At 40.1% G+C, this 16753-nt stretch overlaps 1 gene segment (V, D, J or C); it reads left to right on the top strand.

Moving 5' to 3' along the window:
- Nucleotides 1-15641, top strand: part of LOC122125465 — a 30921-nt gene extending 15280 nt beyond the window's left edge. Inside the window, 1 exon segment of the V gene segment in view lies at nt 15214-15641. Coding sequence covers nt 15214-15641 — 428 coding nt within the window.
- Nucleotides 15642-16753: the final 1112 nt, after the last annotated feature.

The raw sequence follows: 16753 nt of genomic DNA on the forward strand, positions 1-16753 counted from the left end.
GCCTGTGGAAAGAAGTGTGTGTGAGCTGACGACTTCGCTGCCTCCAGAGCTGGGTAAATCACCCCAGCAAACATTCCAGGAGCCATGGGGAGGAGGCTTGGGGCTGCTCTGGGACTTCTGTGGGTACAGATTTTTGTGAGTTGGGGCCATCACAAGCAGGGTCAGGGAGCTCCAGAGCTGACAGGGGACAGCTGCAACAAAGCTCCTATGCTGTGTTCCCCATCCTGGGCATTTCCTGGGGTGTCCTCAGGCTTGGCAGCTGCCTTGGTGATTTCCCTCTGACACCATCTGCACCTGCTGTTCTCTTTCCACCAGGGTTGACAGGGCTGCAGGTGGAGCAGAGCCCTTCAGTCCAGAGACTCCAGGATGGAGCCAGCTCGAACCTGAGGTGCAATTTCTCTACCACGGTGTACAATGTGCAGTGGTTCCGACAGAATCCTGGCGGCGGCCTCCTCAGCCTATTCTTCATGACTCCAGGGACAAAGCAGAAGGGAAGGCTGCAGTCAACACTGGATTCCAAGGAACGCTACAGCAGCCTGCACATCTCTGCCTCCCAGCTGGAAGACTCGGGCACCTACCTGTGTGCAGCAGAGGCACAGTGCTCCCAGACACCCTGCAGCCTGGCCCCAAAGTGCAGCTGGGCTGCAGCCCCAGCCTCTGCCTCAGGGAGTGTGCAGCAGCATTCCCCAGCTGTGGGTTCCTGATCCACCTGGAGTCGCTGTCAGTTCTTCTGATCTCAGGACTGTCATTCATTTGATTTGTGCCATTTACCATCCGGGAATTCTTTGATAAGAAAAATCCCTCATGGAACCAGTGACCGAAAGTAATGGGAAAACAGGTCTCCTAACAGACTTCATCAATTACACAGGAATTACTGTTATGGAACACTTTTTAAAAATAGATGATTATCCAGGACCCAGTGGCACACACCTATAATCCTTGCTACTTAAGACGATGAGATCTGAGCACCATCGATTTAGCCAGCCGAACAAGTTCGTGAGACTGCCAGGGTCCAGCCATAGCACGAACAAGGGCTCCGCGGGGTCAAAGGGACTAATGGAGGTGGAGAGAAGGCTGAAAGCAAACTTTGTTTATTTCAGCAAAAGCCTCAGCTATATACACTTTCTATATTTGAAAAATGCTTGCATCACATTGTTTTGAAAGATTGAAATTGGGGCTATGTCCATTTTACAATATGCTAACTGCTAATTCTGCTTCTGTAAACCTGCTTGTGCTAACACTGACTCTTCCCCTCCCAGAAATAAGTTAAAAAGTTACAAAGTCCAGATGCAGGCCCAGGGACAAGGTCTGCAAACATAGATAAAGAACAAAAGAGTATGTTCTTCTAAATTCCTGTTTAGAAACTCTCAGCAAGGGACTCAAGATAAGGACCATCTGGCGAGCCCAGCAAACTAGGTCAAATGTCAACCAATCACGAGCCTGTAACTATGTGGACTCCCCCCCAGGGAAGCCTCCCCCTAGAGAGCCAACCAGTTTACAACTAGTGTTACAAGACTTCCCACACAACAAAATGATTGCTGGAGTATATGATAATTTTTAACCTGAGCCAATCCTGGGGAGCCTGGGGTCTTATGCTAATCCTGTGGTTTTTGTCTTTAAAAGTGCCTGTAACCGCTGCTCGGGGCTTCCAGTCTGCCTTGGACAGGGAGCCCGTTTGCGCAAACGCCTAATAAAATCCTCTTGCTTGTTGCATCTGCTGGTTTGGAGTCTTGGTTCTTGGGGTGCCCTCCCGTTGAAGAAGGCATCCCAGTGGGTCTGGGGTCTTTCAGTTTCAGGACCCACGCACCAACAAGGGTGGACAGTACACATCCTTCCTCATTCTATTTCAAACTATCTTTGTCTACCATACTCTCCCATACAAGCCCCCAGGCCCAAAACCAAGAAAAACACTTCCTTAAATATAAGGGCAAAGTACTTGCAACCCAGAGGGTTGGAGTTAATGTCCGGGAGGCTTTGCTCACACGTTGCCAGCTCCTGGCACCTCAGCTTCTGCAACATTTCCCCCTCTTTTATTTTTTAAATTGAGCAACTATATATATATCCTGGACCTGGATAAAGGAGTGGATCATACATCTTAGGAAGAATTGCAGAGAAAGTAACATCAAAACAACAAAGAGCAAAATGTCCAAGAAATACCAAAAGGAGTGTTGTAACACATTTCCAGAGTGAATCCCTGCAGGGAATGAAGAACTGATGCAGCCAAGTCTTCAGGCTCTGCTACCTTTAGGGTAGAGTGGCCAATATCAAATACCTGCCCCTGAAGCTGCATAATATCAAAGCTCAAATTATCATGGGCCCAAATTCCTTGAATATGATGCTGGATATTGGCCAAGTCACATTTCCATCATGTTTAAAAGTACTGATAAATAGCATGGAATGCCATTTTTAACTGAGTCTTCAGCAGTTATACCTGATTATTAATATATATCATGGCTGTTTCCAAAGCATTTAGATGTTCTGCCATCTTTTTCCCCACTCACACTTGGGTCCCAAGGACACTAGAAACATTTTGAGCCAAAGTATTAACATGATTAACATGTTGTGCTGTATATATGGTTTGGGTTAGGGCCACAGCACTGGCAATCAGAGTTATGGTAGCAATAATGCTGGCAACCAATATTTCCAAAAATTTGTGGGAGCAGCTAAGAGCCTTTTGAACCTCAATAGCAAACTGAAGCCCAGAATCATTATACCATGGTTCCATCACCTTAACAGGCAACATAAGGAGTTGTATTGTAACAAACACTGTATGTGCTCCAAAATGTCCAGAATTACTTATATAGTTAGTAAGAACACAATTATTTTGGCAAGAGGCATGAAATGCCTCCCCATCCTTAACCACCACACCCTGCCCAACCACCAGCATATATGGATGCATAACACAAGCTTTCACAGTAAATGATACAAATCCATGGAGCGGAATAGGTCTCTAGAACAGTGGTACGGGAAGGTGAGAGGTATTAGTCCAAGTAGCCAGTCTCCAGATATCAGGGTGAGCTTGTCCATGTGGGTTGACCAAGAGCATAGCTGACAAAACACTGTTGATCACATCACTCCTCTGAGACTAGTCCTGCAATGCATAGTGGGGAACTCCCACCACTGGAACAGTAAACAAGATGTTGAATTCATAGGCTCTCCATGGTGGTTGATCAGCAGCAGCTGGCATAGTGGAATCCATCGGGGCGCACACCATCTCCTGCCAAAGCAACTCTATTAGTGTTATACATAAGCTCCATCTTTTTCCATCCATACACCTTTTTCTTCCAGAAGAACTCAGAGCCATAATCTATCCCTGAATACCTTACTACACATGTATGTTCTACCACACTAACACATCCATGTATGCAAATAGGTGAGCTAACAGCCCAGTCCATTCTATTGTCCTAGAATATGGCTCCAGAAATTCAGCTGTCTCTCCCCCAAAGAGCCTGTGGCATTAGTATACACTCTTATGGATAGTTCCTCCCATGACACTGGGCAGGCAATGGGGGGAGTCAGGCAAATAGGGTCAGCATACCTCAGCTGAAATCTGGGCACAGGGTAGTAATGCTAGCATAGCCACAAATAGGGTTTCCGGTGTGAGAGCCCTTCTGGCCCCTTCAACTATCTCTTGACCACTGGAATAAGGGAATAGTTCTTGGTGAGGGAAAGCCAGGTTGCAAGGCACCCCCAGGGGACATAGCACTATTAGCTTCTTGCAAGTCCTGGAGAAGGCTCCATTTCCCTGATTTCTTTTTAATAACAAAGATAGGGGTATTCCAGGAACTAGTGGAAGGCTTAATATTGTCTTGTTTCAATTGCTCATGAACCAGAACCTTGGCAGCTTCAAGTTTTTCCTTGGGCAAGGGCCACTGATCTACCCATACAGGAGTTGAGGTCTTCCAACATATAGATTCTGCATGTAAAGCTGCCATTATCAGTGGCCCTGTGGAAAACCCAAGCCCTGTCCATTTGGGTTTACAACAGGCTGGTAAGTTTCCAACCTTCCTTTTCCTTGTGGTCTCAGACCTGACATCCATCATACCCTTGATTAAGCATTTGTTGAGTAACAACTGGGCTGGGACTGTGGATATAAGCACCCATCTGAGCCCCACAAATTTACTGGAAGGTCAGATAGAACAAAAGGTTGAAAAAGATGCCCAAATAACCTTCCTTGGTCAGCCACCTGAGCACAGCAGAACTTTTTTGAGTAACTTTGGACATGCCTGCGCAGGGTGAGGATATCTTCTTTTGCCCAGGAGGGAGGCCAGTATAGGCCAGATACAACAGAAACATCAGCTTTGGTGTCTATAAAAAGTGTCTCTCTTATCTGAGTTCTAACTCAGGTCGTTCTTGCCCAATTTTCTGAAGCCAAAAGGCTTTATCTTTGAAGCCAAAGCCTCTATTTCCCTGGTTAGACTGAAGAGATTTATTAGGAAGAGGAACTAAAAAAAGCAAAATCAATTGAGCAATGGGAGTATGGGCAGGCACAAGCAAGGTTCGTTTTTTCAACCCAGCCATAATTTTAATCTCTCCTGTATAATCATTATCAATGACACCTGGGTAATCAATCAGTCCTTTCATAGTCCAGCTTGACTGCTCAACACCAGCCCTATGGTCCTAGGTGGCAAAGGACCCCAGAACCATGTAGGAACGGCAACTGGATGAAGATCTCCTTCCAAATACATCCTCTCTGCTGTTGGCCTCAGTCTTGTAAAACAGGAAAAAGTTGGAAGTCCCCAGTATCCTCATGCCACTCCTTAGCAGTCAGTATAGCCTTTTGGGCTGCAGACATAGGTGGTAGAGTCTGAATTAACAGCTGTGGTAATTGCATTCCTCTTTTATCACAGAGAAGAAGGCAGCTCTCATAGGGCTGGGGGTGGGGTAGGGTTGCTACCCTGGAGGGTCTTTGTCTTCTTTACTGAGAGTGTTGAAAACCTGACACAGACTTTCAATGCTTCTGAAATTCCAACACTGGGACTGACAGTCCTCTCCTTCCACATCTGATGTACAAAGGAAGGTCTCTTTATTTTTTTCCTAAGACAAGGATCTTATAGAAACAATTTTGATCTGGTGATTGGAGTCAAGACTCTCTTGACTCATATTCTAAATATGAAATGTCTGAGGGGGGATAGCATGTTTTCCTGTAAATTTAATCTGATTTTTTAAATCTTGACCCACCTTTTGCCAGATAGCCAAATCCACTGCTCTCTCATCGGGGAACCAGGGGCAGAGATTCTCCACAACCTCAAAAAATTCCTCTATTCCCTTTAGACTAATCTTGCAGCCCTTTTGCCTTACAAGGGCTAAGAAGGCCATCAGAAACAATCGCCTTTCTTTGCTCTGCCCCCCCCATCCCACCTCCGCCCCATATTACGTCTCCTTTCCTTTTCCGCTACTGCACTTCGTGGTTCCCTTACCTTGATACTTCTGTGCTCCAGAAGTCCTCACTGTGATTTCCTCTGGTCCCTGTTTAGGTGCCAGTTGCCGCAGCCCAGCTGCAACACGAACAGGGGCTCCCCCGGGGCTAGGGGATTGATGAAGGAGAGGAGAAGTTTGAAAACACAACTCTGTTTATTTCAACAAAAGCCTCAGCTATATAGACTTTCTATGTTTCTCAAATGCTTGCATCACATTGTTTCAGGACCCACCGTGCCAACATGTGCAGACAGTAGGTATCCTTCCTCATTCAAACAATCTTTGTCTACCATACTCTCCCAGATAAGCGCCAGGCACAAAGCCAAGAAGAACAAAATAAAATAAAAGGGGAAGTACTTGCAGCCCAGAGGGTTGAGGTCAATGGCAGGAAACCTTTGATCACACATTGCCAGCAGGGTCTGCAACAAAACTCACCTCCAGTTAGCCACCAAAGAGCCAGAAGTGAAACTCTAGTTCAAGTGGTAGAAGGCTAACCTAAACTCAAGAGGCCACACTCAGGCCCTGGCTTCAAGCCCCAGTACTAGCACTGAATGTGTGTGTGTGTGTGTGTGTGTGTGTGTGTGTATCTGTATGTTTTTTGTTTGTGTGTGTATACTCTAGTGATCCAACTCATTACAGTTCATTTTTAATATATGTGAAAAAATAGAAAAATATACTCTAGTTTTCAATTCATTACAGTTCTTTTTAATTTTCCAAGGAACAAAACAATGGAAAGTTTACATAAACACACATATACATTTTATATTCAGATTTTTCTTCAAATATAGGCCCATAACAGATACACTGAAAGAACATTTCCTGTCATCAAATGTTAGGACTCTAGGTGATTATATGCATTATTTATGTACTGACAATATTTCACCACTTTGCACAGGAAGATACTAAGGATTGCAGAGTGAAGGTGACTTCCCAGCACGGTTTCTAGTTAGGAGTGCTGGATCCAAAACCAGAGCTTGTACTCTGAGTGAGCCTTTTAGAGCATTTCAGAATGTAAATAATACCTTTTGGTAAATTTATATAGTGTGATTTCAGTGATGTAACACTGAAAAATATCCATTCTGTCTTTTCTTAACAGCCCTTTATAAGGAAGAACTCCTTAAACCTTTCTCTTCATTAACGTTAATGTAATGTGCAAGAGAAGGAAGGATACAGCCCTAAAAATTACAAGGAAGAGAAATGGACAATCCCAGTGAAGGTGGGAGCAGGCAGGGTTAGCTTCCTGGCTTGTGATTTGTGCTGTCCCAGGGTCCAGCTTTCAGGAAGGGCCTGGGTTTTTAATTAATACTGTTCCTCTAATGCTGTCTTGAAATACTACTTTATCCTTGAATGATTTGTCTTTATTTTTATAAGTGAAGTTGGACAAGAAGATTGAACAGGTTCATGAGCAGAGATTTACAGGCTTGAAGACAGAAGCAATGGCAAGCTCCAGTTCAAGGATATAGGGTGTAATCAAAGAGCTGAGCAGTTGTGTGGACCAGTCCAAGTGCATGTAATGGGATGGACTCTGTGTTTGGTGTAAACTCAAACTGGAGATCAGTAAGTATCATTATTACATTACTGCAACATGAAAGCACATAGGTAGGCATTGCAATAAAGCATTCTGTGTGATTCTGTGTGACTCTTTACAAAAGCTTCAACTTTCAATCTTGAAAATAGATATCACATAGCACAGCAGAGTGCCTGATAACAGACATAAATTATTGGTAATAAAAATAGCAGTTTGATAGAGAACATTCTTTTCTTGTGAAGTTTCAAGAACGTATTATAAGAAACATTAAAATAAACCTGTGTGAATTTACCTTGTTTAATTTTTATTTACTTATTTATTTATGGCTGTAGTGGTACCTAGAATCTTGGCTTGGATGCAGTCTCTTAACCTTTTTCTCTAGATGAAAGCTCTACCACTTGAACAATAGCTTCACTTTGGCTCTTTGGTGGCTAATTGGAAATGATAATCCCCTAGACTTTCCTGCCCTAGCTGGCTTTGAACTATGACACTCAGATCTCAGACTCCTGAGCAGCAAGGATTGCAGGCATGAGGCAGGTTTATTGTTAAATACTTTGTTTCAAATATTTTTATCATTTATCATTAATATTTTATATTATCATAGCATATAAAATGTATACTTCATATAAAAGAGCTCCAATACCTTGTGCATCATTTTTCTAATTAAGAATGATCAAACCTTCAGATTCCAATATTGAATTGATGATGGGAACCTGATATCTTTTTGAAAATGAACTGCGAACAAGGTTATTTGTGAAAACCTTCAACATCAAATTACAGAAATGCGAGCCAGAGAAGTCTTATAATGAAATCATCATATCATTTTCAAAAGACAATGCGATTTTATATATATTTCTAATGCTAATCTTTTGCATTCTGCATCTGTTTTGTTACTTATGGGTCAGTATAAATATTGTGTTTTATAAGGAGTGTTATTCTTTTACTTAGTGATACATTCTCTGCTCCTGAATAAGGACCCCAAAATTCATTTTGCATTGAGTCCATGAATTTTGTAGCCAATTCTATTGGAAACTAGAATTTAGAAAGTACACTTGGAATGAGAATGACTTAATTCAGAATCCTTCAAGGTTCAATAACATGCTTTGGTTTAATATATTAATAAATCACTCTGGCATCTCCAAAATGGTAAGTTGAGTGAATATGTGGGATAATGTGTGTGTGTTTCTGTGTGTATGTTTGTGGATGCGTGTTTCCTGTGTGAAGATAGACAGCAAGGTAAACTTACTATGAAGTGTTTTGATTAAGCAGAATAAAAATGATTAACTAAAATCCACAAAAGAAAATACGGAACTGGAAATTTAAAATTACTACACATATCTTATGCAGCTCAGTAGATGCCAAAAAGTTCTCAGCACTGAAGAACATAACCCCACATGCACTGTTTAATTATTGTGTGATCTGTTGAGTGTTTCCCTGCCCTTAATTTTGTAAAAATCTGTTTCATGTATTTAAATAGTGTCCCCAAACATCTCCAATGTCATGGTAGCATAGTAATGAAGATGAACCAAGCATCCACAATGCTGAACTCTATGCAGCCTGAGAATTTATGTTGTTCCACAATGACAATCTGCTTGAAACCAAAGATTTGCAGATGTCAAGGGTCTGCTGTAATTTGGATACAAATTATTTATTTTATTACAAATGATCCATTTATCCAATAAAATAAATAGATCTTCCTAATAGACAATTCTGCTAACTCATGCTCAGACTGGAGTTTATTTTATTTCATTTTCTATTGATTTAGTGATCTACTATCCATCATTTATGTTAGAGAAGGATGGACCAGGAAAGATAACATCCTGAATATTTGTTTCTGCTTCTGAAGAAGCCTAGAAGCTGGTTAGAGTGACCTCACAAACACTGGTTTACACAGATAGACATGAAATGGTTTTGGATGTCCAAGATGCTATGCAATTTCACGCCACTATTATACTACTCCACAGTTCACATAGCCCTCCAAAGAAATTTTCTCGGATAAACATTGTAAAAGACAGATGATGTTCAGTTTACAATCATAGAAAGGATATTCAAAATGCCACTATGAAACAGCTAGTAAGTGGGGGTATATAGAAAGAAATTCCATTTCCTCACTTCCTCGTGAGAATTCTCTACCTGCCCATTCTTGCTGGTCCAGTTGCTGAGTGAGGAGAAACTGTTATAATGAAACCCCGCCCAAAACTGAGCTCTGCTTTTTGACTGTGGAACAGTCTTGGACCACTGAGCTTCCACTATGGAGTTCCAGTTTGTGTAAATGTGTGACACAGTAGTCAAGAAAGGAAACTTGGACTACATTTAACAGCTATCTACCGAACATTTCACCCAGCAGCATCAGAATACACGTTTTTCTCAGCAGTACATGGAACACTTTCTGAAAGAGACCACATTTTAGGCAACAAAGCAAACTTGTCTAAATTCAGAAACACTGAAGTTATACCTTGCATTCTCTCTGACCACAAGGGAATAAAATTAGAACTCAACAACAAAAGCCACCAAAGAAAGTCTGGTATCACATGGAGGCTGAACAACACACTGCTGAATCACGAGTGGGTCATGGAAGAGATTAGAAAGGAAATTCAAATGTTCATGCTATTCAACAAAAATGAACACACAAATTACCAGCTCCTCTGGGACACAGCAAAAGCAGTACTCAGAGGCAAGTTTATAGCTCTGAGCTCCTACATCAACAAATTGGAAAGATCTGAAAACAACAATTTAATGACACATCTAAACCTCCTTGAAAAAAAACAGCAAGATAAACCCCAATCCAATAGATGGTAAGCAATAATTAAAATTAAATCAGAATTAAATGAATTAGAATCCAAAAAAAACTATAGAAAGAATCAACAAAACAAAGAGTTGGTTCTTCGAAAAAATTAACAAAATTGACAGACCCTTAGCAAATCTTATCAGAAAAAGAAGAGAACACACCCAAATAAATAAACTCAGAGATGAGAATGGAAACATCACCACGGAAACAACCAAGATTCAAAACATTATAAGGGAATACTTCTCAAAACTTTATGCTAATAAGTTTGAGAACTTGACAGAAATGGACCTTTTCCTAGCAAATATTGACATGCCAAAACTAAACCAAGATGAGTTAACCCAGCTTAACAGGCCCATATCAAGTGTTGAAATATAAACAGCAATAAGAGACCTTCCAGCTAAGAAAAGTCCAGGACCAGATGGTTTTACAGCGGAATTCTACAAGGCCTTCAAAGCAGAGCTCACACCAATTCTCCTCCAACTCTTCAATGAAATTGAAAGAGAAAGCTCACTACCGAACACATTCTATGAAGCCATCATAACCCTCATCCCAAAACCAGGCAGGGACTCATCCAAGAAAGAGAACTATAGAACCATTTCTTTGAAGAACATTGATGCAAAACTTCTCAACAAAATTTTGGCCAGCCGACTTCAACAATTTACCCAAAAAATCATACACCATGATCAAACAGGATTCATTTCAGGGATGCAAAGCTGGTTCAATATACGCAAGTCAATTAATATTATTCATCACATCAACAGGAGCAAGAATAAGAACCACATAGTTATCTCAATAGATGCAGAAAAAGCATTCGACAAGATCCAACACCCCTTTATGATGAAGGTTTTGGAAAAATTAGGAATCCATGGAACATTCCTCAATACAATAAAGGCTGTATATGACAAACCTACAGCCACCATTATACTTAATGGTGAAAAACTAAAGCCATTTCCTCTTAACTCAGGAACAAGACAAGGATGTCCACTCTCTCCACTTCTCTTCAACCTAGTATTAGAATGCCTAGCTACAGCAATAAGACAAGATGCAGACATAAAGGGGATCCAAAAAGGGAAAGAAGAAATAAAACTCTCCCTCTTTGCAGACGACATGATCTTGTATTTAAAGAATCCCATAGACTCCACTCCCAAATTACTCAAGCTGATACAAAACTTTGGCAAAGTAGCAGGGTATAAAATTAACCCCCCAAAATGAATGGCTTTTCTGTTTGCCAACAATGAGAAAAGTGTGGCTGAAATTAGGAAAGCAACTCCATTTGTAATAGCCCCACAAAAAATAAAATACCTAGGAATTAACTTAACCAAAGAAGTGAAGGACCTCTATGATGAAAACTTTAAAATCTTGGGAAAGGAAATCAACACAGAACTTAAAAAATGGCAAAGCCTCCCATGTTCCTGGATTGGAAAGATTAACATCGTGAAAATGGCAATACTTCCCAAGGCTATCTACAAATTCAACGCAATACCTATGAAAAATAGAAGAGGCAATCCAAAAATTCATATGGAACAATAAAAGACCCCGAATAGCAAAAATGCTCCTCAATGGAAAGAACACTGCTGGAGGAATATCAATACCAAATTTCAAACTCTACTATAAAGACATAGTAATCAAAACAGCTTGGTATTGGCATAAGAACAGATCTCAGGACCAATGGAATAGAATTGAAAACCCAGAAATGAACCTACAGACCTATAGCCATCTAATCTTCGATAAGGGAGCTAAAACAATAGACTGGAACAAAGACAGCCTCTTCAGTAAATGATGCTGGCAAAATTGGTTAACTACTTGTAGAAAACTAAAGCTAGTTCCTTATATATCACCCTGCACCAGAATCAAATCCAAATGTATCAAAGACCTCGAAGTCAAAGCAGACACTCTGAAAACATTACAGGATGGGATAGGAGAAACCCTAGGTCTCCTTGGCTCAGGCCGAAATTTTTTGAATAGAGACCCGGAAACACAAGAAATCAAAGAAAGGTTGGACAAATGGGATTGCATCAAGTTGCAGAGCTTCTGCAGGGCAAATGACATAGCTAGCAAGATCAATAGAAAGCCCATGGATTGGAAGAAGATCTTTACTAGCCATACAACGGACAAGGGTCTCATATCTAAAATATACTTGGAATTCAAAAAATTAAACCCCCCAACAACAAATCCTCAAAGAAACAACTGCCCAATAAATAAGTGGGCGAAAGACTTAAATAGAAACTTCTCTGAAGAAGGAAAAAGGATGGCCAATAGACACATGAACAAATGCTCAACCTCCATAGCCATAAAAGAAATGCAAATCAAAACAACATTGAGATACCACCTCACTCCAGTTAGAATGGCAAAAATCAAGAACTCCAACAAAAACAGATGCTGGATGGGATGTGGACAGAAGGGAACCTTACTTCATTGTTGGTGGGAATGTAAACTTGTTCAACCACTTTGGAAAGCAGTATGGAGGTTCCTCAAAAGTCTTCACATAGAACTCCCTTATGACCCAGCAATCCCACTTTTGGGCATTTACCCAAATGTTTACAAACAAGACCACACTAAATGTACCAGCACAACTATGTTTATTGCAGCATTATTTACCATAGCTAAGATATGGAACCAACCCAGATGCCCCTCAGTAGATGAGTGGATCAAGAAAATGTGGTATATATACACAATGGAATTCTATGCCTCCATCAGAAAGAATGACATTTCCCCATTTGTTAGGAAATGGAAAAACTTGGAAAAAATTATATTAAGTGAAGTAAGCCAGGCCCAAAGAAACATAGGTCCCATGGTTTCCCTTATTTTCAATATCTAGTATATGTATGAGTCAAGCAGAAAAGGTCAGATAATGTGATGTTAGGAAAATGAACCCTTAGATACGTATTTTAATGTTTTATTTCTTTCATGCATGTGTATCTAACCCATTTATAAGATTATTTCTTGGTTGCTTTGTATGTCCCTCCCCCACAGTATAACCCCTGCTTTCACTATATTTGATGTCAGTATAACTTGTGGAGGAGATGGGGAAAAACAAGTCGTTTAAGGATACAGGTGGTCCTATTGCAACAATGAGAAGTACAAGTTGTCATGTCCAAAACGAGCTTTACAACATCGGTGTGGGGGGGGGGGGAAAGGAGAAGGATTGGGATTTGGAGGGAGGGGGGAGGTTGGGAAGGGATGTGAAGGGTAAACAAAGGAGGAGGCTCCAATGCTTGGTAAGAAATGTACGCATTATCCATATAATTGTAACCCCTCTGTACAGTATGTTCACAAATAAAATAAAATTAAATTAAAAGAAAAAAGAAAGGAAACTTGGATGAGCTGAGGATATTCTACTGGCTGCTGGAGAGTGAGCCAAAGGGACAGTGCTTTCCTCTCCACCCCATGATTTCTAAAGTCTTTTCTAAAGTAACAATGCATATTAATTATACCAAATAGATATCTTTTGTTGTTGTTTTTGTTGATACTGAGGTTTATACAGCCTGAGCACTGTCCCTCAGCTCTTCAGTTCAAGGTGAGTGTTCTACCACTTGAGCCACAGCACCATTTTTGGTTTTGTGGTAGTTAATTGGAAATGAGAGTCTCATAGACTTTCCTGCCTGGGCTGGCTTTGAACCATGTCCCTCAGATCTCAGAGTAGCTAGAATTACAGGCATGAGTCCTCAGCACCCAATTCCAATGAATGTACTTTAAAGGCAGGAAAGCAACATAATAAACCTCAATCCAACATTATCAGTCAAATGGTGAATGAAACTGAGATGAAGGTATGTATTGGCTTCCTGAAACTCACAGTCCATCAAAGTGTTAAAAACATCCTTACCTGGATGCCATGACTCAACAGGATGGCACTGTCCTAAAGTATCTGTTTCAAAGCAGAGAAAACATTGCCCAGTGATTGATTTGAGAATTCCATTATAGGACATGAGAAGGAGAACAAAATCCTTTGAAAGGGAAATGTTATACACTCACAATATACATCTCATGCATGTACTTTTCTATATATTTCATGTATGTACGTGTGTATACATGAATTCTAAATTGAGTTGGGTTTGAGGGTCATTATCACAGCTTTCTAAAATCTTTAAGTCTGTGAATTATGAATAAGGAATTAGATTAATTCCCCACAACTCCTGGAACTCTAAGCATAAAATCACTTCCTGAAATAAGATCATCTTGGTTTTTCTGAAATTATTGATTGTGGTCAGTTCTCTAAGATCAATTTCTTTTTGCAGACACACACAGAATTAAGGTTTCACTTGAAATATTCTTGCAAAAGTAGGCAGAAAATATCAAGACATTAAAGTAGATGGAAAAGCCTCCTCTTTTTTCTTCTCAGTTGTGAGGCTTGAACTCAGGGCCTGGGTGCCATCCCTGAACTCTTTTGTGCAAGGCTAGTACTTTACCACTTTTAGCCACTCCACAACTTCTGGTTTTCTGATGATTGGAAATAAGAGTCTCTGTCTTTCCTGCCTAGGCTAGCTTTGAACCTCAATCCTCAGATCTCAGCTTCTTGAGTAGCTAGGATTAAAGGCATGAGCCAACAGCAAATGCCTTTGGGAAAGGCTTTTTGACAAAAAAAGAAATCGTAGAAATTTGGAAGATTAAAGGACTTTTTATGTTGGAAATGAACCATACAGCTTTGTGGGGAAGGAATTAAGGAGGGGAAAAACTGGAAAAGAATGAAGGATGAGGTAATACTGTTCAAAAGGAAATGTATCATTACCTGACTTATGTAACTATAACCTCTAGGTAAAATACATTTACAATAAAATTTTAAGAAAAAAGAGTAAAGGAATTTTTCAAAGTTTGGTGTTAAACACACACACACACACACACACACACACATTACAGTGGAGGAAGTGTGAGGCCTTGAGTTCAAACTTTATATTACCAAAAAGTGACTTAATTGTGACAAAATGTCAACCTTGATCTCTACATACTTATTATATATTTACTGTTTAATCAAGACACATTTTATTTAACTTATTGCAGTTTTGTGCTTTGTAGTTCACACAGTTAAGTGAACTTTTAACCAGAGTTCAGTAGTTAGGGGTGTGACCACAAGGTGGCAGTGAAACTCAGCAGATATCCAATATGTTCATTTTAGTGGTTCTAAATGAATAGGCCAAAGATAAAAGCAAATCTTTTTCTTATTGGCTATGTAGACATCTCAGGAAATACTACAACTGAAAGAGAGAAAGGGAGACAACTTGGTAACAGAAGTGACATCAGATAGGAGATCTTAAGTCTTCAACTGATCCTACTTGGGAAGAAAAATGAAGAAATTGATTCATGATTTATTCCTACTCCTGTGGCTGCAGCTGCACTGTTAGTTGAGGATTAAGGGAAACCATATATTTCTTTAGATATCCAGGAGAAGATCAGTTTATCCAAACTGTCTATAGTTACTGTAGGAAAAGATCATTCTGAAGAGTACTGACCTAACTGTCTCCTTTCTGTCTTTCTCTCCCTATAGTGCTGAGCCGAGGAGAGAAGGTGGAGCAGAGTCCTTCTGTCCTGAGTGTGCAGGAGGGAGATAGCTGTGTCATTAACTGTACTTACACAGACAGTGCCTTCTCATACTTCCCTTGGTACAAGCAAGAACCAGGACAGGGTCCCCAGCTTATTATAGATATCCGTTCAAATCGGGACAGAAATGAAAATGGAAAACTCCTGGTCTTATTGAAGAAGAATGACAAACACCTTTTCCTGCTCATCAAAGACACTCAGCCTGGGGACTCAGCTGTCTACTACTGTGCAGCAAGTGCACATTGCTCCCCAGGCACCTGCAGCCCGTCCTCAAATCTGCCTCTAGGATTGCAGCCCACATCTTTCCTTGCCATAGCCCTTCCAGCACAGCATTTGTCTATTGTTTGCAAGTGGCAGCTAACACAGAGATACTAAGAATAAATATTAAGAATAAATATTACGTTTAGGGGACATGGCTCTTGAGAACCTCTTATAGGTGGATTATTTGTAAGAGATAATTTTTTCTAGTTTATTTAGTATTATTTATAGGAAGGATACATGCTTTGAGGTGAAAGAAAAATCGGTAGAGCTAGGTTTAGAGATGGAACACAAGGTCTCATTTCCCAACCTCTCTGGGCATGCCAAATCCAGGCTCATCCTCAGATTCAGCATTTGTTAAGCTGCACTTAACAACTTGTTAGAAGCAACTAATAGTGGGTTCTTTTCTTTTTGTCTTGTGCCAGTATGTAGACTTGAACTCAGGGCTTGGTCCCTGCCCTTGAGCTTTTGTGTTCAAAGCTAGTGCTCTAGCACTTAAGCCAAAGCTCAATTCCAGCTTTTGATGAGTAACTGGAAAGAATCTCATGGGCTCTTGTGGGCAATTGGAAATAAGAGTCTTATAGACTCTCCTGCCTGGGCTGGCTTCCAACCATAGTCCTCAGATTGTAACCTTTGAGTAGTTAGGATTGCAGCCATGAGCCGATGGCATCCAGCATGATGGTTTCTTAACTCAGTGCTTTATGAATTTATGATATCAAATTTCTCCATATGAATGACTTCAATATAAATATTGCCTCTCTATTGTGCATGGTGTTTAAGTCTTTTGAAAGTTTCATGATTAACTATTATATACTGTTAACTAAATAAAACATCAAAAAATAAAATTGATAATTCTTTACTCAGACTATTTGTTGGGAACACTTAGTCAAAGGATACAAAGAAACTGATATGATGATTAATAAGTGTACAAGACTAATGTACAATATAAGTACTGTAGTTAATAAAATTATACACTATTACATTTTTCTCAAATAAGTATTTTCTTGCATTTAACCTTCTCAAATGCTCAAAAATGTAACTAAGTAAAATGATAGACATTTGTAGTATGCAACTTATGTTCACCTAATAAAGTCATGTTGTAGACAGCAAATAATTCACAATAAAATTAAGTTAAATTCATCTTTCATTCATATTTCTCAATAAAGGTCCATGTTTCAAGAAAATTAAATTTACTCCTTGGATACAATTTTTATTGCCACCTTAAATTT

This window comes from Dipodomys spectabilis, unplaced genomic scaffold (genome assembly GCF_019054845.1).
Source record: "Dipodomys spectabilis isolate Male_0828 unplaced genomic scaffold, ASM1905484v1 ptg000265l, whole genome shotgun sequence".
NCBI lineage: Eukaryota > Metazoa > Chordata > Mammalia > Rodentia > Heteromyidae > Dipodomys > Dipodomys spectabilis.